At 34.6% G+C, this 17848-nt stretch overlaps 1 protein-coding gene across 6 annotated transcripts in view; it reads right to left on the bottom strand.

The window, feature by feature from the left end:
* Nucleotides 1-17848, bottom strand: part of LOC136034377 (phosphatase and actin regulator 4-like) — a 205137-nt gene that overhangs the window by 85764 nt on the left and 101525 nt on the right. For all 6 annotated transcript variants that reach the window (XM_065715525.1, XM_065715524.1, XM_065715523.1 and 3 more), the window contains one exon: nucleotides 14343-14528. In XM_065715525.1, the coding sequence (XP_065571597.1) occupies nucleotides 14343-14528 (186 nt within the window). The remainder of the gene's footprint in view (nucleotides 1-14342; nucleotides 14529-17848) is intronic.

The raw sequence follows: 17848 nt of genomic DNA on the forward strand, positions 1-17848 counted from the left end.
ACCATAACATAAAGAAAGAAAACGATCGAAAATGGGGGTTTTAAAGGTCAAACGAAAATACTGAAGAAACACACAAAGCAAATATTTCGAGAGAACAATCGCCTCTCGAAATATTCGCTGAAAAAGAGAGGCGGTTATTCTCTCGAACTATTCGTTTTGTGTTTCTGTTCAGTATTTTCGTTTGGCCTTTAAAAACCCCATTTTTGAACGTTTTCTTTCTTTGCGCTTCCTTAAATAAAAAAAAAAAAAAAAAAAAAAAAAAAAAAAAAAAAAAAAAATCGAAATTCCACGTTTCAAACAGTTCGTGGTAACGAACTGTTCTAAGGAACGACCCGGCTCAATAGTAACCAAAACTCTAAAAAATAGAATTTTGATATCAATAGCTATATCAAAAGACTCCAATTTTAATGCTGATTTTAAATATAGTCTTACCCATCAAAAGTTACGATCCTGAGAAAATTTGCCTTATTTTAGAAAATAGGGGGAAACAACCCCTAAAAGTCATAGAATCTTAACGAAAATTACACCATCAGATTCAGCATATCAGAGAACCCTATTTTAGAAGTTTCAAGCTCCTATCTACAAAAATGTGGAATTTTGTATTTTTTGCCAGAAAGCAGATCACGGGTGCGTGTTTATTTGTTTGTTTGTTTTGTTTATTTTTCCAGGGGTGATCGTATCGACCCAGCGGTCCTAGAATCTTGCTAGAGGGCTCATCTAAGGGAAATGAAAAGTTCTAGTGCCCTTTTTAAGTGACCAAAAAACTTGGAGGGCACCTAGGCCCCCTCCCACGCTAATTATTTTCCCAAAGTCACGAGATCAAAATTCTGAGATAACCATTTTATTCAGCGTAGTCAAAAAACCTTATAACTATGTCTTTGGGGACGGCTTAGCCTACTCCCCCACAGTTCCCGTGGGAGGGGCCACAAGTTACAAACTTTGACCAGTGCTTACATATAGTAATGGTTATTTGGAAGTGTACATACGTTGTCAGGGAGATTTTTAGGTTGAGGGGGGGGGGGGTTGAGAAGAGGGGGATATGTTGGGGGAAATTTCTTTGGAGGAATTTGTAATGGGGGAAGAAAATTTTCATGAGGGAGCGCAGGATTTTCTAGCATTATTTAAAAAAAAAAACAATGAAAAAATAACTATGAAAAAGTTTTGTGATTCAGGGGTCATTCTTAAGAAATTGGGACAAAATTTAAGCTTCAGTGTAAGGAGCAAGGTACTGACGAGGGGGTGAACCCCTTCATATACGTAATAAAAACATGAGAATACAGAAGTTCGTTACGTAAGCTAATTTGTAAGTTACATATATCTTTTACTAATAAAAACATTCGTAAAAAATTAAAAGTTCTAGTGGCCTTTTTAAGTAACCAAAAAATCGGAGGGCAACCAGGCCTCCTCCCCCGCTCCTTTTTTATCTCAAAACGATTCGATCAAAAGTATGAGAAAGCCATTTAGCAAAAAAATAAATATGCAAATTTCGTTTTAATTATTCATCTGCGGAAAGCCAAAATCAAAACATGAATCGATTCAAAAACGTTCAAAATTTAAATAAAAAAAATAAGTTTTTTTTAACGGAAAGTAAGGAGCGACATTAAAAGTTAAAACGAACAGAAATTACTTCGTACATGAAAGGTGATGCTTCCTCATCAACGCCCCGCTCTTTACGCAGAAGTTTTTTTTACTGTTTTAAAAAGTAGAGTTAAGAGAAAGAGTCAAACTTTAGCGTAAAGAGCGGGGCGTTGATGAGGAAGCATCCCGTTTCATATACGAAGTAATTTCTGTTCGTTTTAAGTTTTGATGTCGCTCCTTACCTTCAGCTAAAAAAACTTTTTTTTTTTATTTAGTTGTAGGTAGGATCTGTAAACCTTTACAATAGGTTTCTCTGATATGCTGGATTTGAAAGTGTAATGTTCATTATGTCACTTACCCTTTTGGGGGTGTTTCCTCCTTTTACAAAAATCACGAACATTTTTCATGCTCAAGTTATAGACATATTTTACATATTTAAAATCATCATAAAAAGCCAATTCTTTTGATGCGAGTATCATTATGGGACTCCTTTTTTTAGAGTTTCAATTACTATTAAGCCGAGTCGCTTCTTAATTACAGTTTGTTACCACGAACCGCTTGATTTACTAATTGTATTGGATCTATTCATTGAACAGAAGAATATAGCAGATTATTCGTAGAATTAAATATCTTTCAAAATACTCATTTACGAAAGAAAAAGACATCCGTCCCCACCTTTAACAAATTCTTCAGCCATCTCCACGGACATTTTAGCCTAAAAATAGATTTTTTACTCAAATACAAAAAACCTACCCAAAAAGAAATACATTAGCAACACCTCGATTTTTTTTTACAGACAGGATAAAAATGCCCAAGGCAATCGTCGGGCTCGAGCCCACTATCATACGATTAAGAATCAGACACTCTATAAAAAGGCTAGGCCGGTCTATCTAGTGGTTTTATGCCTTAGTTGTAATTAGAGATTAAAATAAACGACCTTTCACTATAAAGTCTATATATTTCACCAGTTATTATACAGAATTAAGGACCCCTAGGGATCGAACCTTATAATGTAAATTGCAATACAGTCTATTTGGATAAGAAAAAACCTATAAGGCAAACATGTTTACTACATTTCTGAGATGAAACCACTAAATTTGTAGCGGTATCCAATATAGTTAAATCTTATTTTCACAATTTCACGAAGACCAATTTGTTCAGCTTCAAAGTAATTTAAATGATTATTTAGTTTCAGAGCAAAATCATTGTGGTATTTGTTCATATGATCTGAAGCTGAAAGGGTCGTTGAATTCAAACTAAACTGACAAGTCACAACTTTAATGACCGAGCTAAAGAAAAGAAAAAAAAAGTTTTAGTGAATCCTATTTTTGCTTCTAATCTTCGCATTCAATATCATATTCTTTTGTGTCATACGGGGCTTTATCTCCTGCACCCTAAAAGAAATTCCAATTGTAATATAGGAGGGTTTACCCATTCTCCACCGCCCGATGATTATCTTGGAGACCAATTTTTCTACCAAGCGTGGCACATGCTTGATGGAACATGTTATGCGCTGCGCAAAGTATGGCAAGTTTTGGGCCAGCTGTGGTACACTTCTGCCCTTAGTGCTGCGTGCCGTCTGTTGTTCACGATCTTTCAAAGTGGGAATCCCGCAAAATGTTACGCCTAAAGTGGTTACAAGCACACAGAGTTCAGTTAACTCGGTAAAGCAGTAAACATAAGGATCCTTTTTCGGGGCCAATTAAAAATAAAAAAGATAAAAGACGAAAGCTTTATTATAAAAAAAAATCCATATCTAATACAATTTCACAGCCATTTTCGAAGTTTAGTTAGAATTGCAGATTAAAGTTTTAGTAATCCAAGTTAATATTATTGCAAGATCAATCCATTTTTGGAGAAGTTTGCGAAATAGTCAGTTTGATTTTCTAATGATAAGAAACGACACAGTTGACCACGGCCTATTATCGGAGAACAGTGAGACATGATCTGGAGATAAACTTCAGACAAATTGTACACCGTCCTACGGTTCGCGGTGTCCCACAGGGGTCTCTCCTATATCCAGTTGTTTTCCTTTGTCCATTAATGACACAACTGATTATGCTCCAGATTTTAATGAAACGACTAAAAAGGTCGGAATGGGACAGTGCCATTGTTTGTTGATGACACTGCGGCTATCAGTATTGCGACTAATTGACCGCGCTACTGATCTGGTCGTCAGAACTACATGGCTGATATCTGTTTCTTTCTTTTGGGTATTTTTTGGGGAGCACTGTGCCTTCAGGATGTTTTTGCGACATAAATCGCAACATAATGTGATCATTTATTTGAAGGGTTAAGTGTGCCACGGGGGAAGTTTTATCAGTTTGTTACCATATTTGTTTGTAGCAGTGTCTTTAATTGAGAACCCTCTCACAAAAGTTCTTTACTTTTCGGGGTGACCACTAGACTGAAATATTTCGTGTTTTTTTTCGTTATAACGAAGTTTCCTGTCTATCGTGATCACAAATTTAGGATTCTGAAGTCCTGAACCAAGACAGTTGGTTCCAAGCACTATCAAAATGAAACAAGTAAAACAAACAACAATTAACTAATTACTTAAAATTAATTAATAAAATAAAAATAATTTTATAATATAATAAAGACCATTAATTTATGAATAATTAAGTAACTCGCGAAATAGCATCTACCAATTTTTAATAAAAGCATTTGCAACTTATAGGGTGTAACTTATGGACTCTATATAATTCTATGAAAAAGGCGCTAATTTAATTTCTCTTTGGGGGGACTGGGCAACATATAATTATCCAAAGGGGACCAAAACTGAGAAAATTTGAAAAAAAAAACATTACCCCTTTTTGCTAATTTAACCAGGTAAATTATTTAGCGGTTTGCCAATCCTGAAGGAAACCTCGTTAAAACAGGTATCAGCAGTATAGACTCGATAAAATTTAATTCCGCCTGATTGAGAACAATAAAATCGTGATTACAAATATTATTTTTATATTTTAAATATTATTTTATATTATAAATATTATATTTTAAACAATTATAAAATTTTGATAACCCCGGATTGAAACAAGATAACCTATTAAGAGAAACATGGTGCATATCACAAAGTAAGAATTCATGGTTTTAGAGTTGTCTTTTAGTTATGTATCTTAGCTGGGACCAGCAGGGGGAGGGGGCTAAAATTTTAGAAAAGCGACCGTGATAATTGGATAAAAAAAAAGCATGAAATAAGAAATCTAATGGTACTATTTTTATTTGTTAAGCAAGTTTTCTTCGCGTGACCACCCACTAGATTTTTTCCTCTAACTTAATATACAGAGTAGCTTACCATTGTCACAATATTTTTCAATTCTTTTTTTTTCAAGATTATTGTCTATAATAAACTTCTAGTATATAGATACATTGATAAAAGACAATGGAATACATACTCTGATAAAAGAGAATAGAATGTAAGAAAGTGGACCACAGGTAATCAGGTCCCTATCTAATTTTACACCCCCTACAATCCGACATGGCCCCCTATAATCATGCTAAACACAAGCCGGAAGCAATCCAAATCTTTATAGACTTAATCACCGCCTTTGGTTTGGCCCACCGTGAAGAGAGGAGGGTTTTCCTGAGAAGATCATCGGTCTGCTCAGGGCATGCATTGCTGGAACAAAGTCTCGAGTCAGAATTGATGGCGAGCTTTCAGATCTGGCCTTGATTGAGGAGGGTGTACACGAAGGCTGCGTCCTCTCGCCGACTTTGTCATCAATTGGATCCTCAAGATCCTGGACAAGTAAAAAAGTGTCGCAGTGAGCCTGGCCTTCTCCGTCAAGGAACTTGACTATGCTGACAATGTGGACATGGTTGCTGGATCTGTTGCGGAGGCCCAGGCTGTGATCAATGACGAGGCAGACAAGGCAGTTTCGACTGGCGAACGGCTAAGGTGGATGAAACCCCTGTGATCCTAAACGGTAGTCAGATCCAAGACGTCCAATCGCTCAAATACCTCGGTTCAATAGTGAACCCTGCTGGTAAATCTTCAGAAGACATCCAGAGCCGCATATTGTCCGCCTGGAACGTCTTCCTTCAACTACGAAGGCACTCTGGAAGCGGAGCGAAATTTCAACGCGGATGGAGTTCCATGTGTATGAAGCTATGGTTCTCTCTATCCTCCCCTATGGATGTGAGGCATGGTCAAATGAGATGGTTTGGCCACACAATGCGCAGACCAGATAATCAAATAAGCAAAAGAAGCCTAAAATGTCTACCACTACCGGCATGGAAAAAGAGAACAGGAGGCCAATCGTTGGGATTGTCAGTGGCTGGGGATTGTAGAGCCTCCCACTCTCGAGCAAAACCTCTGGAAGAAAACATGTTGTCGTCTGTTAGGCACTACGATGAGCCTGGATGCGGCTTGAACGTACAACAAGTACAATTAAGCAGTAAGACATGTCGACTATTTACTGAATATTTTTTTTTGACAAGCTATAATGCAGGTAATGCATGATTGAACAGGTTACAACTTGTGCGCGCTACTATTATTGTGCTCGAGGCATAAGTATTGTTTTCATTCTGATTACATAGTTTTAATCTGGCTAAATGTGATAGCGGTGTTGTCTATCATGCGTTCATTTCTTTACTGTTTATCATTTACCTTTTACTATGAATCTTTTACATATTTTACATGTGTACATCTTTTGCTGTGTATATTTATTGTTTATTCTGTTTACTGTTTATTCATTGTGTATCACATTTACCTAGTACTTTCGTCACTAGCCCAGAAGCGAAAGCACAAAATGCTGACAATAAAAGAAAAATGTGATAATTTGGACCGCTTAAATCGTAATGAATCTTTCGGTAGTTTATCAAGTAAGTGCATAGGCAAGTTTAGCGTAGCCCGATCTACAATTTATGACATTAAAAAAACCAGAAAAACACACACACACACGAAAAAAAAAATAAAAACTTCGTGTCATCTGTTGACTGTGTGCCTGGCAAGAGACAGATACTATTGAAAGCTGAACAACCAGAAGTGGAAGCAGCTATATATATGTGGTTTTTTCAGGAAAGAAATAGGTATGCGCCCATTTCTGGACCCATTTAAACCATAAAAATAGTAATAAAAAAGATAATTTTTTGGCCGGTAAGGGATGGCCAGAACATTCAAAAGTCATCATGGCGTAAGGTTTATAACAGGACACAATACTAGAAATAACAAAAAATAATAATACTGTAACTTACAATAATGCTGCAATAATACATAATAAGTAATATGCTGTAATAATACAGTAATAATATTGGAAATAACGAAAAATCTGTACCAGAAAGAAAATCAAAAAATTATCTGTAGCTGTGTTACCATGTACTAAAGCTGCGGGAAGACATCTCCTAAAGATGGTGGTCGTTGGAAAATCTAATAAACTAGGTGCATTCAAAAACATTGACTTACTTGTAGATTAACAAAAAAAGTGCGTGAAAGACACAAGACCTTTTTAAAGTGGTTTAATGAATGCTTTGTACCCGAAGTAAGATTATGAAGTAAGTTGACAGTTCATAAAGATCAGTTCATTTGTCATCAAAAGAATCATTCAAGAAAGATCAAAGAAAGATCATTCATTCACAGAAAAATCAGTTCAGTTGTCCTAAAAACAACTGAAAGATCAGTTGTCCTCAAAAAGCGTTATTGCTTCTTGATAACACTCCCAGTCATACGTCTGAGGAAAAACTGATAAGTGATGATAAATGCACCACCGCGGTGTTTCTTCTGACGAACTGCACTCCACTGGTTCAACCAATGGATCAGGATAGCATTCATTTTGTCAAGCAAGATTGTAAGAAAAACCTTCTGAGAGCCATATCTAAAGACCAGCCAATAGAAAACATTAATAGAACTGAATATGAAAGATTTGGTTTTTGCGCGTTAAAAACATTAATAGTTTCATGCTTCATATATTGATTGATTACAAAGAAGACCAGTAGGAAATTTGAAAATAAATTATATGAAAGTTTATCAAGAGAAGAAGGAAAAACTGCATTTCGACTTAGGTCACAACCTGCAGCTACAAGATCATGTCTTTCTCGGTTCTATGGAGAAGATTCGAATTGCACCTATTGTGGTCAGATAGAGACCTTAGCACACCTCATTATCCAATGTGTCCACACAGAATGTGACACGACAGACATTAGAAGGTTTATGAGAGAACATCGAATAAAACTATGTGAAGAATTACTCGGAGGAGTACTAACTGAAGAACAATCGGTTGAAAGTATAAGTTTAGTTCGTGAATTTTTTAGATTGATTGGTAGAAAAAGGTCGTTGTAAAACTTTCCGCAGCGAATTGCGAAATTCCAATCGTGTAAGTGCATGGACCCTAAGGTGTTAAACGCAGAGAGGGTCTTTCAGCGATTCACTTCACTTTACTCATAAATTGATTGATTCATATTGTGCTTTTAATTAATAGTTTTGATTAATTTAGTCCATAAGTACATTTGTTTGTACACAACTGTCTACTAATGCAAAGTGATTATGTTTGGACGTACTATAGCACAATGACGTTAATCTTATAGCAAAGCGTAAACTCTTTATTGTGCTGTTGAATTTACTAAATTTGACATAAGCAATGAAGCGTGATTTTTAATAAAGTGTATTATACTTTATAAATTAAGTGTATTAAATTTGACATATAGAATCTTATAACTGGATCTCAGGGGTGGTTTTAGGGGAGGAGCAGAGGGGGCGTATGCCCAAAGCGCAGAAATTTTGGGGGCACAAATTTTAAAACAAATGATTCTTTATCAATAAAGTAGAGAACACAACTAGTATATTAAAATAATTAATAAGCTATTAGTTAATTAATAAAACAACAATAAACTAAAAAGTAAAAAAATAAATAATAACAAAATTAAAGAAATTAATACTAATTATTATAGTTTAAATAATCATTTAAAAATAAATTAAGAATTGATTAATAAATTGAAAATAATCTCGTTAATAAATTTAAATTTTTGTTAAATTCGGCCAGAAAATTTTGTGAGAGACGGGGGAGGGGCTAATCAAACCCCGGGCACAAGAGAGACCAGAACCACCACTGCTGGATCTGCAATTTTTCGGGTAAAATGGTAGTCCTTCTTAAAAAAAAAATCTGGACTATAGGGGGTCAACATTTGTCAGATTACCGGGGTAAACTTTAATCCGATAGAAGAAACCCGAAAGAGTGTACTAAAATGAACAGGTAAAATGTGCCAAATTTTACACAAAAAGTAGCAAGACGTTTAAGGACAAACATCAGATTCAAGGGCGCTGTTAATCCTTGTCTTGAATACGTAATTATTAGATTTATTATTAAAATTATTTAATAAATTTAAATTAAAAATTAATAATAATAATGTAATTAATAAATAAATTAACAATTTAAAACTATTAATGTCAGAATTATTATTAAGAATTATTAGTAATTTTTACTTTGTGGATCTCGGGCCCTTAAAGATTGGATTTCAGCCTCTTGCTTATCTCAAACGGATAAATGGGTCCCTTGTGGTAGAAAATAGATATTTTGGAAAAAAATAAATATGTAATTCTACTTTTACTCTAATTTTAGCCGTTCTTTACACAGCATGTTGAAAGGCAATTTTGGTCTTTAAAAGGAAACGGTGGGCTATACAGGGTTATTGGAGCAAAAAGCAGGAGGCTAAAAAAAAGACACTTGTACAAAAAAAAAATGCTGACTAAACCTTTTCTTAAAAAACATTCCCTTTACTAATCATTATTATTAATAAAAAGCATTGCTTATAATGCCAAATTTTTGTATAATTTAAAGAGAGCGGATTACATTAAACGCGAATCTCCTCTACATATTGTAGAAAATCCACAACAAGAACTACCGAACAACAAATTTTCAGCTTTTAACAGCTAGTCATACACAATTTCTTTCGAGGGGGAGGGGCAACACAACTTCGAAAAGAAACATAAAACAAGCTGACATATATGATAAGTTCAAGAAAATATAAGGGAAATTCCGAGATTTTGAGGGGATTCGAGCCTGACATATCCCCAGCATATCTGTCTACCCTGTCCTCAAAGTTGTCCAAATTAGCCAGTAAGTACACTCGAGCTCAACTCATAATATTGATTCATAAACGCCTGTATAAATGTTGGACTTCGGTCAACTACCCAACCACAAAACAATGTAACTGTCTATAACGGGTATCACTTTCCCATGCAAAGTAAAATAAAAAATACATATGGGCTAATATGTCATTTGCAACTTTTTTATTCTCTTTTTTTTCTTCATAAAAACAAGGATATTAGGAGACTGACCCTTTTTCAAATTAAAAAAAAAAATCGGTTAAAACTATCTAGAGGAAAATTGTCCCCTTGGTATTGTACCAAGGTAAGGTATTGTAGACTTGGTATACCGAGATTACAAAATGTTGGTATTTTCGTGAATGAAACTTGGGATATTGTTAGATTTTTACTGTAGTCCGTATATCTAACCTCTGACCTTGGTTATACATAAATGAATTAATTGGCTCTCGTCAAACAGGGGCTGGCTTATTTGATAAACCACTCTTCCCCCAGACCATCCTCATTTCCTCGCCATCATCAACAATTGCATAATTTTCAGAATTTTAAAGCGAAAACGATGAATAAAATTAAAATTGATAATAAAATTCAATAAGTTATTAAAATTAAATTCAATAAAATTCATAATAAAATTCAATTTGATTCAAAAACATTATTAACAAAATTTATTCGTCATCCTTTAAACATCCTTCGTACAACGTAAAACAGAAAAAACAAAATGCACAAGGACTCCTTGAAAAAGAAAAAAAACTCGAAAAAAAAAGAAAAAAATTAACCGAGACAAAGGAGTAAATGAAGAAACAACAAGAAGCAATTTTAAGATGGCTCTAGTTTTCAATAATCGCTCCAAACAGGATATATTTCACAAAGAATTTTCATTAAAAATTTTCACAAGGATATTTTAAAGCAAATAGTGGGAATAATTTTATATTTAAAGTGTTCAATTTAAAGTAGAATTTAAAAATATAATCCAAAATTTATCAGACATAAAACCATCCATTATTTAAACACAAAATACAACAGGTATAAACTGAAAGGGTAAAGTTGACTGGAATTTTTCGAGAAAAAGAAATTTAATGAAAAAAAAACGAACTGAGAATTCGTATAGTTTAACAAATAAAAAGAAGCAATCAGATACCAGTAGAGTTTATATTTAAAGTACAATGATTTTTTCTCTCAATATTTAGAAGTAAATTTGCTAGACATAAAAATATCCTTCGTAAAAATAAAAGTTTGACAGGCACGTAAAGACAGCGTAAAGACAAAAAGCGCATTGGGTGCTTAAAAGACAAAATATAATTGCTATGAAAAAACTTCAATTCAAAACTTGCAAATTAATAAACAGCAAATTAATTTGAAAATGTATTACACAAAAAAAAAGTTTCCTCAATTGAAAGCAACGAGCAACATTGAGACTTAGAACAACATAGATTATTCAGTATATGAGGAAGACATGAAGAAATTATTCAGTATAAGGGGAGGAAGCCTGCCCCTTCCTCAGCACTTGCTCTTTGCGCTAAAGTCTTAAAGTCCTTTAATGTTGGTCCTTACTTCCAGTTGAAGATTTTCTTTATTTAATTTGGACTGTTTTTGAAATTATTCCAGGAAATCCCCCCCCCCCGTGTGAAATTTTTTCTGGAAGATTTCCCATACTCTAGAAATTCTCCTTCTCACAGAAAAATTCTCCCCGTGGAGAAGTCCCCCCGCAGAAAATACTCCCAAAAAATTTCCGCATAGTTCCCAACAATAATATTTTATGGGCTTATGTGAACAATGAAACAAATGTCCCATGATGGGACATTATGTATGGGACAAACTACGTAACTTACAGCCCTTTCCCCAGAGACCATGGGCAGTAAAACTATGGGCATGTCATCTTCAAAGGCATAGTTAATGGATCTGTAAATTATGCTGAATAAAATGACTATCTCAAAATTTAGGTCAGATATCTTTGGGGGAAAGGGGTATCTGAGGCGGTTAGTTGCCCTCCAATCTTTCTGGTCACTAAAAAAGGGCATTATATTTTTTTCCCCGATCTAAGGAGCACTCTCTTGATCTTCTAGGACCAATGCTTTGATACAATCACCCCTGGAGAGAGAAAAAGAAAGCACACATCCGTGATCTTTCTTCTGGATAAAAATACAAAACTCACATTTGTATATGTAACCTCTAAAGTAGGGTTCTCTGATATGCTGAATCAGATAGTTTGACTTTCATTAAGATCGCTCGACTTATTTGGGGTGTTTCCCCTTTTTTTTCGAAAATCAGACGAATTTTCCGAGGCTCGTAGCCTTTGACTTCATATATTAGGAATCAACATAAAAAACCAATTCAATTGTGTTTTTTAGAGTTAGGTGTCTATTGAGCAGAGTTGCTCTTTACTTACAGTTCGTTACCTCGAACTGCTTGATTAAGCAACCAAAAATAGCTTCCGACGGGAAAGAGAAAAGGGACATATTTGAGAAATTCAAAGAGCATAGTGTATTACGTGATCTGAGCAATAAAATTGGACACAATCCCCCTGGTAAAAGGAATACGGAGATCAAAAGTGATCTTAATTCAATGCTTTCTAAGCTTTTATCCATGTTGACATCCTACTACCAGATACATACAAAGAGATTTCTCCATGAGAAGAAGATGGGGTGAGGGGGAGGCAAGCGCGTAGAAACACCAACAACTTAGTGAATTATAGAAAGGAAATACCCAAGTACTATGGGAAATTTATTTTAGGATAACAAGAAATTATAGATGAAGTGCCAAGTTAAACACTAAACTTGCATAAAACACAAAACATATTTCCGCCATATACTTGCTTCTAGTAAAGAAATATTTTACTAGTTAAATATTTCCATTGTTAAAAGCGCTACACAAAGTAGTAGCTAATCTAACAATAGCTTGGTAAATAGACAAAATTCATGATTATTCACAGAACTAATCAAAGAGCCTGTCAATCAAACGCACGAAAAAAACAAAACAAAAAAAAAAACGTTACATGTACGGTATATTAGGACGAGAAAAACAATATTTTGCCCTTTTCCTGAAAAATTCCCTTACTCCCTTCCCCATCCCAAAAAAAGGAATAATTTTCCTTGAAGTTCCAAACACATCCCCGAGCCATGAGACACGAAGGTTGAAACCTGTTGACTGCATACAAATTCTAAAAAGATATAGTCACTTGCCTTTAGATTAAAAAAGGGAAAAAATTATATTCTATTGTGAGCATATTAAAACCAACTGACTGGTATGATCTCCACTCTCAAGGAAGACTGATACTAATCCCTCTAAAGCATATATTTTATCAAATCATGGTTTTAAGATTAACTATTGACTAGCTGTATCTCACAAACATTCTCACTTATATATAATAAATTGAGTGGCGCCTCAACTATAGATATCCGAAAATACGATAAAAAAATAGGTGGTAGCACAGTGGAATGGTGCTCAGCGTGGCAATACGGAGCCCAAGTATCAATCCCTGCTGCAGAAAGGTTGGGTGACAGACTTGCTGAATATCCCTGTAGTAAAGACAGCGATTGAAATGCCCACTCGACACCCAATGCACCAGTAATGTCTCTGGAGGACATTTATCCTTTATGTATACAAAACTGATAAAAATCAGCACAAAAACATTTTTGAGAAATTTGGAGTGCGTTCAGACCTGAAACTTTAGTTGACTAGATGTGAATTAAAGTCAATATCAAGTGCTTTACCCTTGGTAGTCACAGATATTCTGACATTTTTACCCTCGGAATTTAGTTGAATTTTCGAAACCACTGATAATGAGTAGAGTCAAAGCGTTGTCATTTAAGGATATTCGGAATTCAACTTGCGTATTTTGGAAGTTTTGACAAAAGTGGTCTAAGGGGTATCTGAAAAGTACTCGATTTAATTTCCCGTGACGATTTTTGGAAGTGATATATTACGTTGCAGCTACAGCTGTAATCACAATATGAAAATTATAAAACAATAATGGCGAATAATGATAGCAAGAGACATGTTTTAATTTTCAAACATTTTGCCATGCTGAGAAAAAGCAAAGTTTCGATGTTCGTAGCTTGTCAGATCTACAGCCATAACACAGACTGACTCGACTGTAGCCTAGATAACTGCCTTAGTTAAGGTCCGGAGACACTATTTTTGTTAAAACCACTTACATATTCATTTTCACCTTTTTAGCTTAATACATTTAATTTTTTGCGTAAGCTAACATAGAGACTATGCTAAATAAATGAAATTTATAAAAGTAAGCTAAAAAAAGCTAAAAAAAAGTAAGGCTGAGGTATGGGAAACCTTTTTCATTATATTAGAAAGTATTAGAAAGTATATTAGAAAGGTAGTATTAGAAAACTTCGGAAAAATATGCACATGAAGAAGAAAAAGAGATAAAAACAATAGAAATCCTTATCTTACAGTTTATACGACGATGTTGCCGTATATTTGAGTTTTACTTAAATTTACTTTAGCACTGAAAATCCTTTATTTCATTCATCTGTCTTGAGGTATGTTTTGGTCTTCAACTGTTGCATGCGTGATACTCCAATACTGCTATTAGGACGACATAGTAATTATCTTACGAGTAATTCACTACCTCCAAAGCAATTAACCATCTTTTTTCTCTCCTGTCTTTTTATTTTTAGATCAATATAGCAATAGCAATTATATTTTTTTTTTCATTCAATATCCGAACTTACTACTGGCAATAGGACTACAAATAGAAAGTTACCTCTTCCTTCTAACTGCCAAGTAGGAGTCGAAGATGAATTCGAAGAAACAAAGGTACTAGGCGTTGCCACATAAGCATTTTGCGACGCGGATTGGTAAGGCTGTGTCGACTTTACCGTTCCATTGGCACCAGCTGATAACGGACTGCTAGCTGAAGTGTTTACTAAGTTGCCAAGTAAGCATAAACCTGAAATTCAAAAGATTTTTAGACCTGCATTTTGATGTTCTCATCAAACAGTTCGTGGTAAGAAACTGTAATTAAGGAGCGACGCGGCTCAATAGTAACCGAAACTCTAAAAAACAGAACTTTAATACATATGGACATACAAAAAGAACCGGCTAGTTATGCTGATTCCAAATATATCAGAATCATTCAATTTAGTGTTACTCATCAAAGGCTAAAAGCCTGATAAAATCTGCTAAATTTTCGAAAAGGGGGGAAACAACCCCTAAAAGTCCAAAGAATCTTTTTAATTTTAATTTTGCCCCAATTCTTTAAGAACGACTACTGAAGCACAAGGATCGTTTAATTACAGCAATAAGCTTTAAAAGCGCTAAGCTTCTAATAAGCTTTTTTTAAAATTGCTAAAAAAAGACTTTAGCGTAATGAGCGAGGTGTTGAGGAGGGGGCAACCCCCCTCATACACGTAATAAATTCTGTTGGTTTTAAGTTTTGATGTGGCTCCTTACTTTCAGTTGAAAAACCTTGTTTTTTTATTTTAATTTTAAAAGAAACGATTATTCAATGACCACTAGTTACGTTTTTCTTTAAATAACCATCCTTTCGCTTTGGTGGACAGATTTTTAAGAGTTTATCCAACATTTATATAGTACCCATATTGGCCATTGGTTGGGCAAAAGAATGTTTTCGGGAAGACGAGGCATTTAAGAGTATTTTTACCTGCATTTTTGGACCAGTTTACAAGTTGGAGAAACATTATTTTAGTTTTTTTTTAAGGAGAAACAGTCCTTTTGCCTGCATTTTACGAATAACTTACGAGTCGGAGAAACATTTTGGGATGGGGGTGACAAACCACGGTACCTTCTCCTCATAGGTACGCTCCTGCTACCATATATCACAAGATCCAGTGTGAGCTTTAAATCTTTAACAGAATCTTAATCCGGATGTCTTCTTCAGAAATAAGAACAAATTAGGACATTTGTTTAATCTCTGTGAGGGCAAAACACCTCCAATTCTTGACAGCGGTGTACATAGGATCCTTTGTTCGTGTGGTAAATTTGGTTTCAGGAGACCACACCTACAGTTGGGTGAAAAGCTGCAAGAGCTGCATACTAACAGGAAATTCGATAAAAAAAAATAATTAAAACTTGATTCTGCATTAGGCCCAGGTTAAAATATAGTCACAAATGTGGACAAGATCAAATTACGCATAACTACCGTGCTAATCATATGCCCCGTTGTTGACTTTTTGAGTTGAACACTGCTCAGTGTTCAAGCCTAAATTTTATGACAACCAATGAAAGTAGAGATTTAAGGTAAAATTCTTTGCAATTAGACATAACTTTGAAGGCCTTATTATCTGTATGAAAGGGTCTAGCAAAAGATACAAAGGCATAGCATTAGTAGATAATTCTAAGGATTTTTCTAGAAATTCTAATCAATTAGAGAAAATTCTAGGAATTCTAATCAGTTTCTTGTGATTTCCATTTTCCACGTCTGTATGACAATCGTGACGTTAAAATTTAGGAAAAGTACAAGTCACTCATAAATCTTGTTTTTTTTTTTTTTTTCTTAACAGATATGAATATGCACGGGTATTAAACCGACATGCTTTTCATGGGCGAAGTCACTATTCTTTTTGACGGAGTTGATTTAATTTTTTTTTTTTTTTAAGCCGTAGAAACTAAAAAAATACATCCACAAGGACCTGGCTTTTAATAAAGCTACTCTGGGCATTTTTATAAGCCCAATTTAAAATGATTTAATTGAAAAACATTATGGGCACACTTTATTAAATTGGATAAGAGGGTCAAATAGGTTAATTATACGCGGATTAGTAAGCGGATTACTAATTATAAGCGGATCAGTAGATTGGCTGCGTCAAAAGCCATGGATCAATTTAATTCGTATTCATTTAATGAAATAGCTAAAATGATAGCTGAAATGATAGCTGAAATGATAGGTAGCAAAAATGAACGCTAAATTACGCTACTTTTACAATCACAAAATGGTCACTAGTTAGACACATTTATGAGATATGGTGCAACTTTCAATTCACTTGTTAAATGCACTTACGAAATATGGTGCAAAGGAGTTTGCGAATCTGTTCGTAAGACACTTGACTGGTTCTAGTTTGTTGTAATGCCTGGTGTTTCTGCTGATAGATGCGGATGGTGGAAGTATGGAATCCTTCTCGTTTTTAATAGTGTACATAGAAAAAACTAGCTTTTTTAACTGAAAGTAAGGAGCGATATTAAAACTTAAAACGAACAGAAATTACTCCGTATATGAAATGGATTGTCCCCTCCGCAATCCCTCGCTCTTTACGCTAAAGCTTTTAATTGTTTGAAAAAGCAGAATTGTGGCAAAGAGTCAAACTTTAGCGTAAAGAGCGAGGGATTGCGGAGGGGACAATCCATTTCATATACGGAGTAATTTCTGTTCGTTTTAAGTTTTAACGTCGCTCCTTACTTTCAGTTAAAAAACTAGTTTTTTTTTGTAATTTCTGAACGTTTTTGAATTAATGCATGTTTGATTTGGACTCTCCACACGTAAATTATTAAAATGAAATTTGCATATTAATTCCTTTTTTGGCTAAATGGCTTTCTCTTAGTTCTGATCAGACGATTTTGAGAAATAAGGGATGGGGAAGGAGGCCTAGTTGCCATGCAATTTTTCGGTTACATAAAAAGCCAATTATTATTTTTAATTTTTAACGATTTTTTTTATTAGCAAAAAATATAGGGGGTTTGTACCCTCGTTAATACCTCGTTCTTTACACTAAATCGTAAGTTTTGTCCCAATTCTTTAAGAATGACCCCTGAGTCAGAAAGGCCGTAGAATAAATAGTTGAAATTATAAAAATTTTATAGCATAAAGAGCGAGGTATTTATCTCCTCCTAAATACCTCGCTCTTTATGCTAAAGTATTTTAGAGCCCCTGATATGCGCAATGATCTCTGTTCGTTTTAAGTTTCAATGCTACTCTTTTCTTTCAATCGAAAAAAACTTTTCCATGTTTATTTTTTCATTGTTTTTTTTTATAGTAATTTTAGAAGATCCTGCGCCCTTTTCATTGAATTTCTGTTCCCCCATGACATATTTCTCCAAGGAAAGATCCTCCCACATAGCCCCCTCCCCTCAACCCCACCCCTAAAACCAAAAAAAAATCCCCTGCAAACGACTGTACACTTCCGAATAACCATTATTATATGTAAACACTGGTCGAAGTTTGTAAATTGCAGCCCCTCCCCCAGGGACTGTGGGGGAGTAAATCATTCCCAAAGACATAGTTATTAAGGTTTTTGACTAAGCAGAACAAAATGG

This window comes from Artemia franciscana, chromosome 13, assembly GCF_032884065.1.
Source record: "Artemia franciscana chromosome 13, ASM3288406v1, whole genome shotgun sequence".
NCBI lineage: Eukaryota > Metazoa > Arthropoda > Branchiopoda > Anostraca > Artemiidae > Artemia > Artemia franciscana.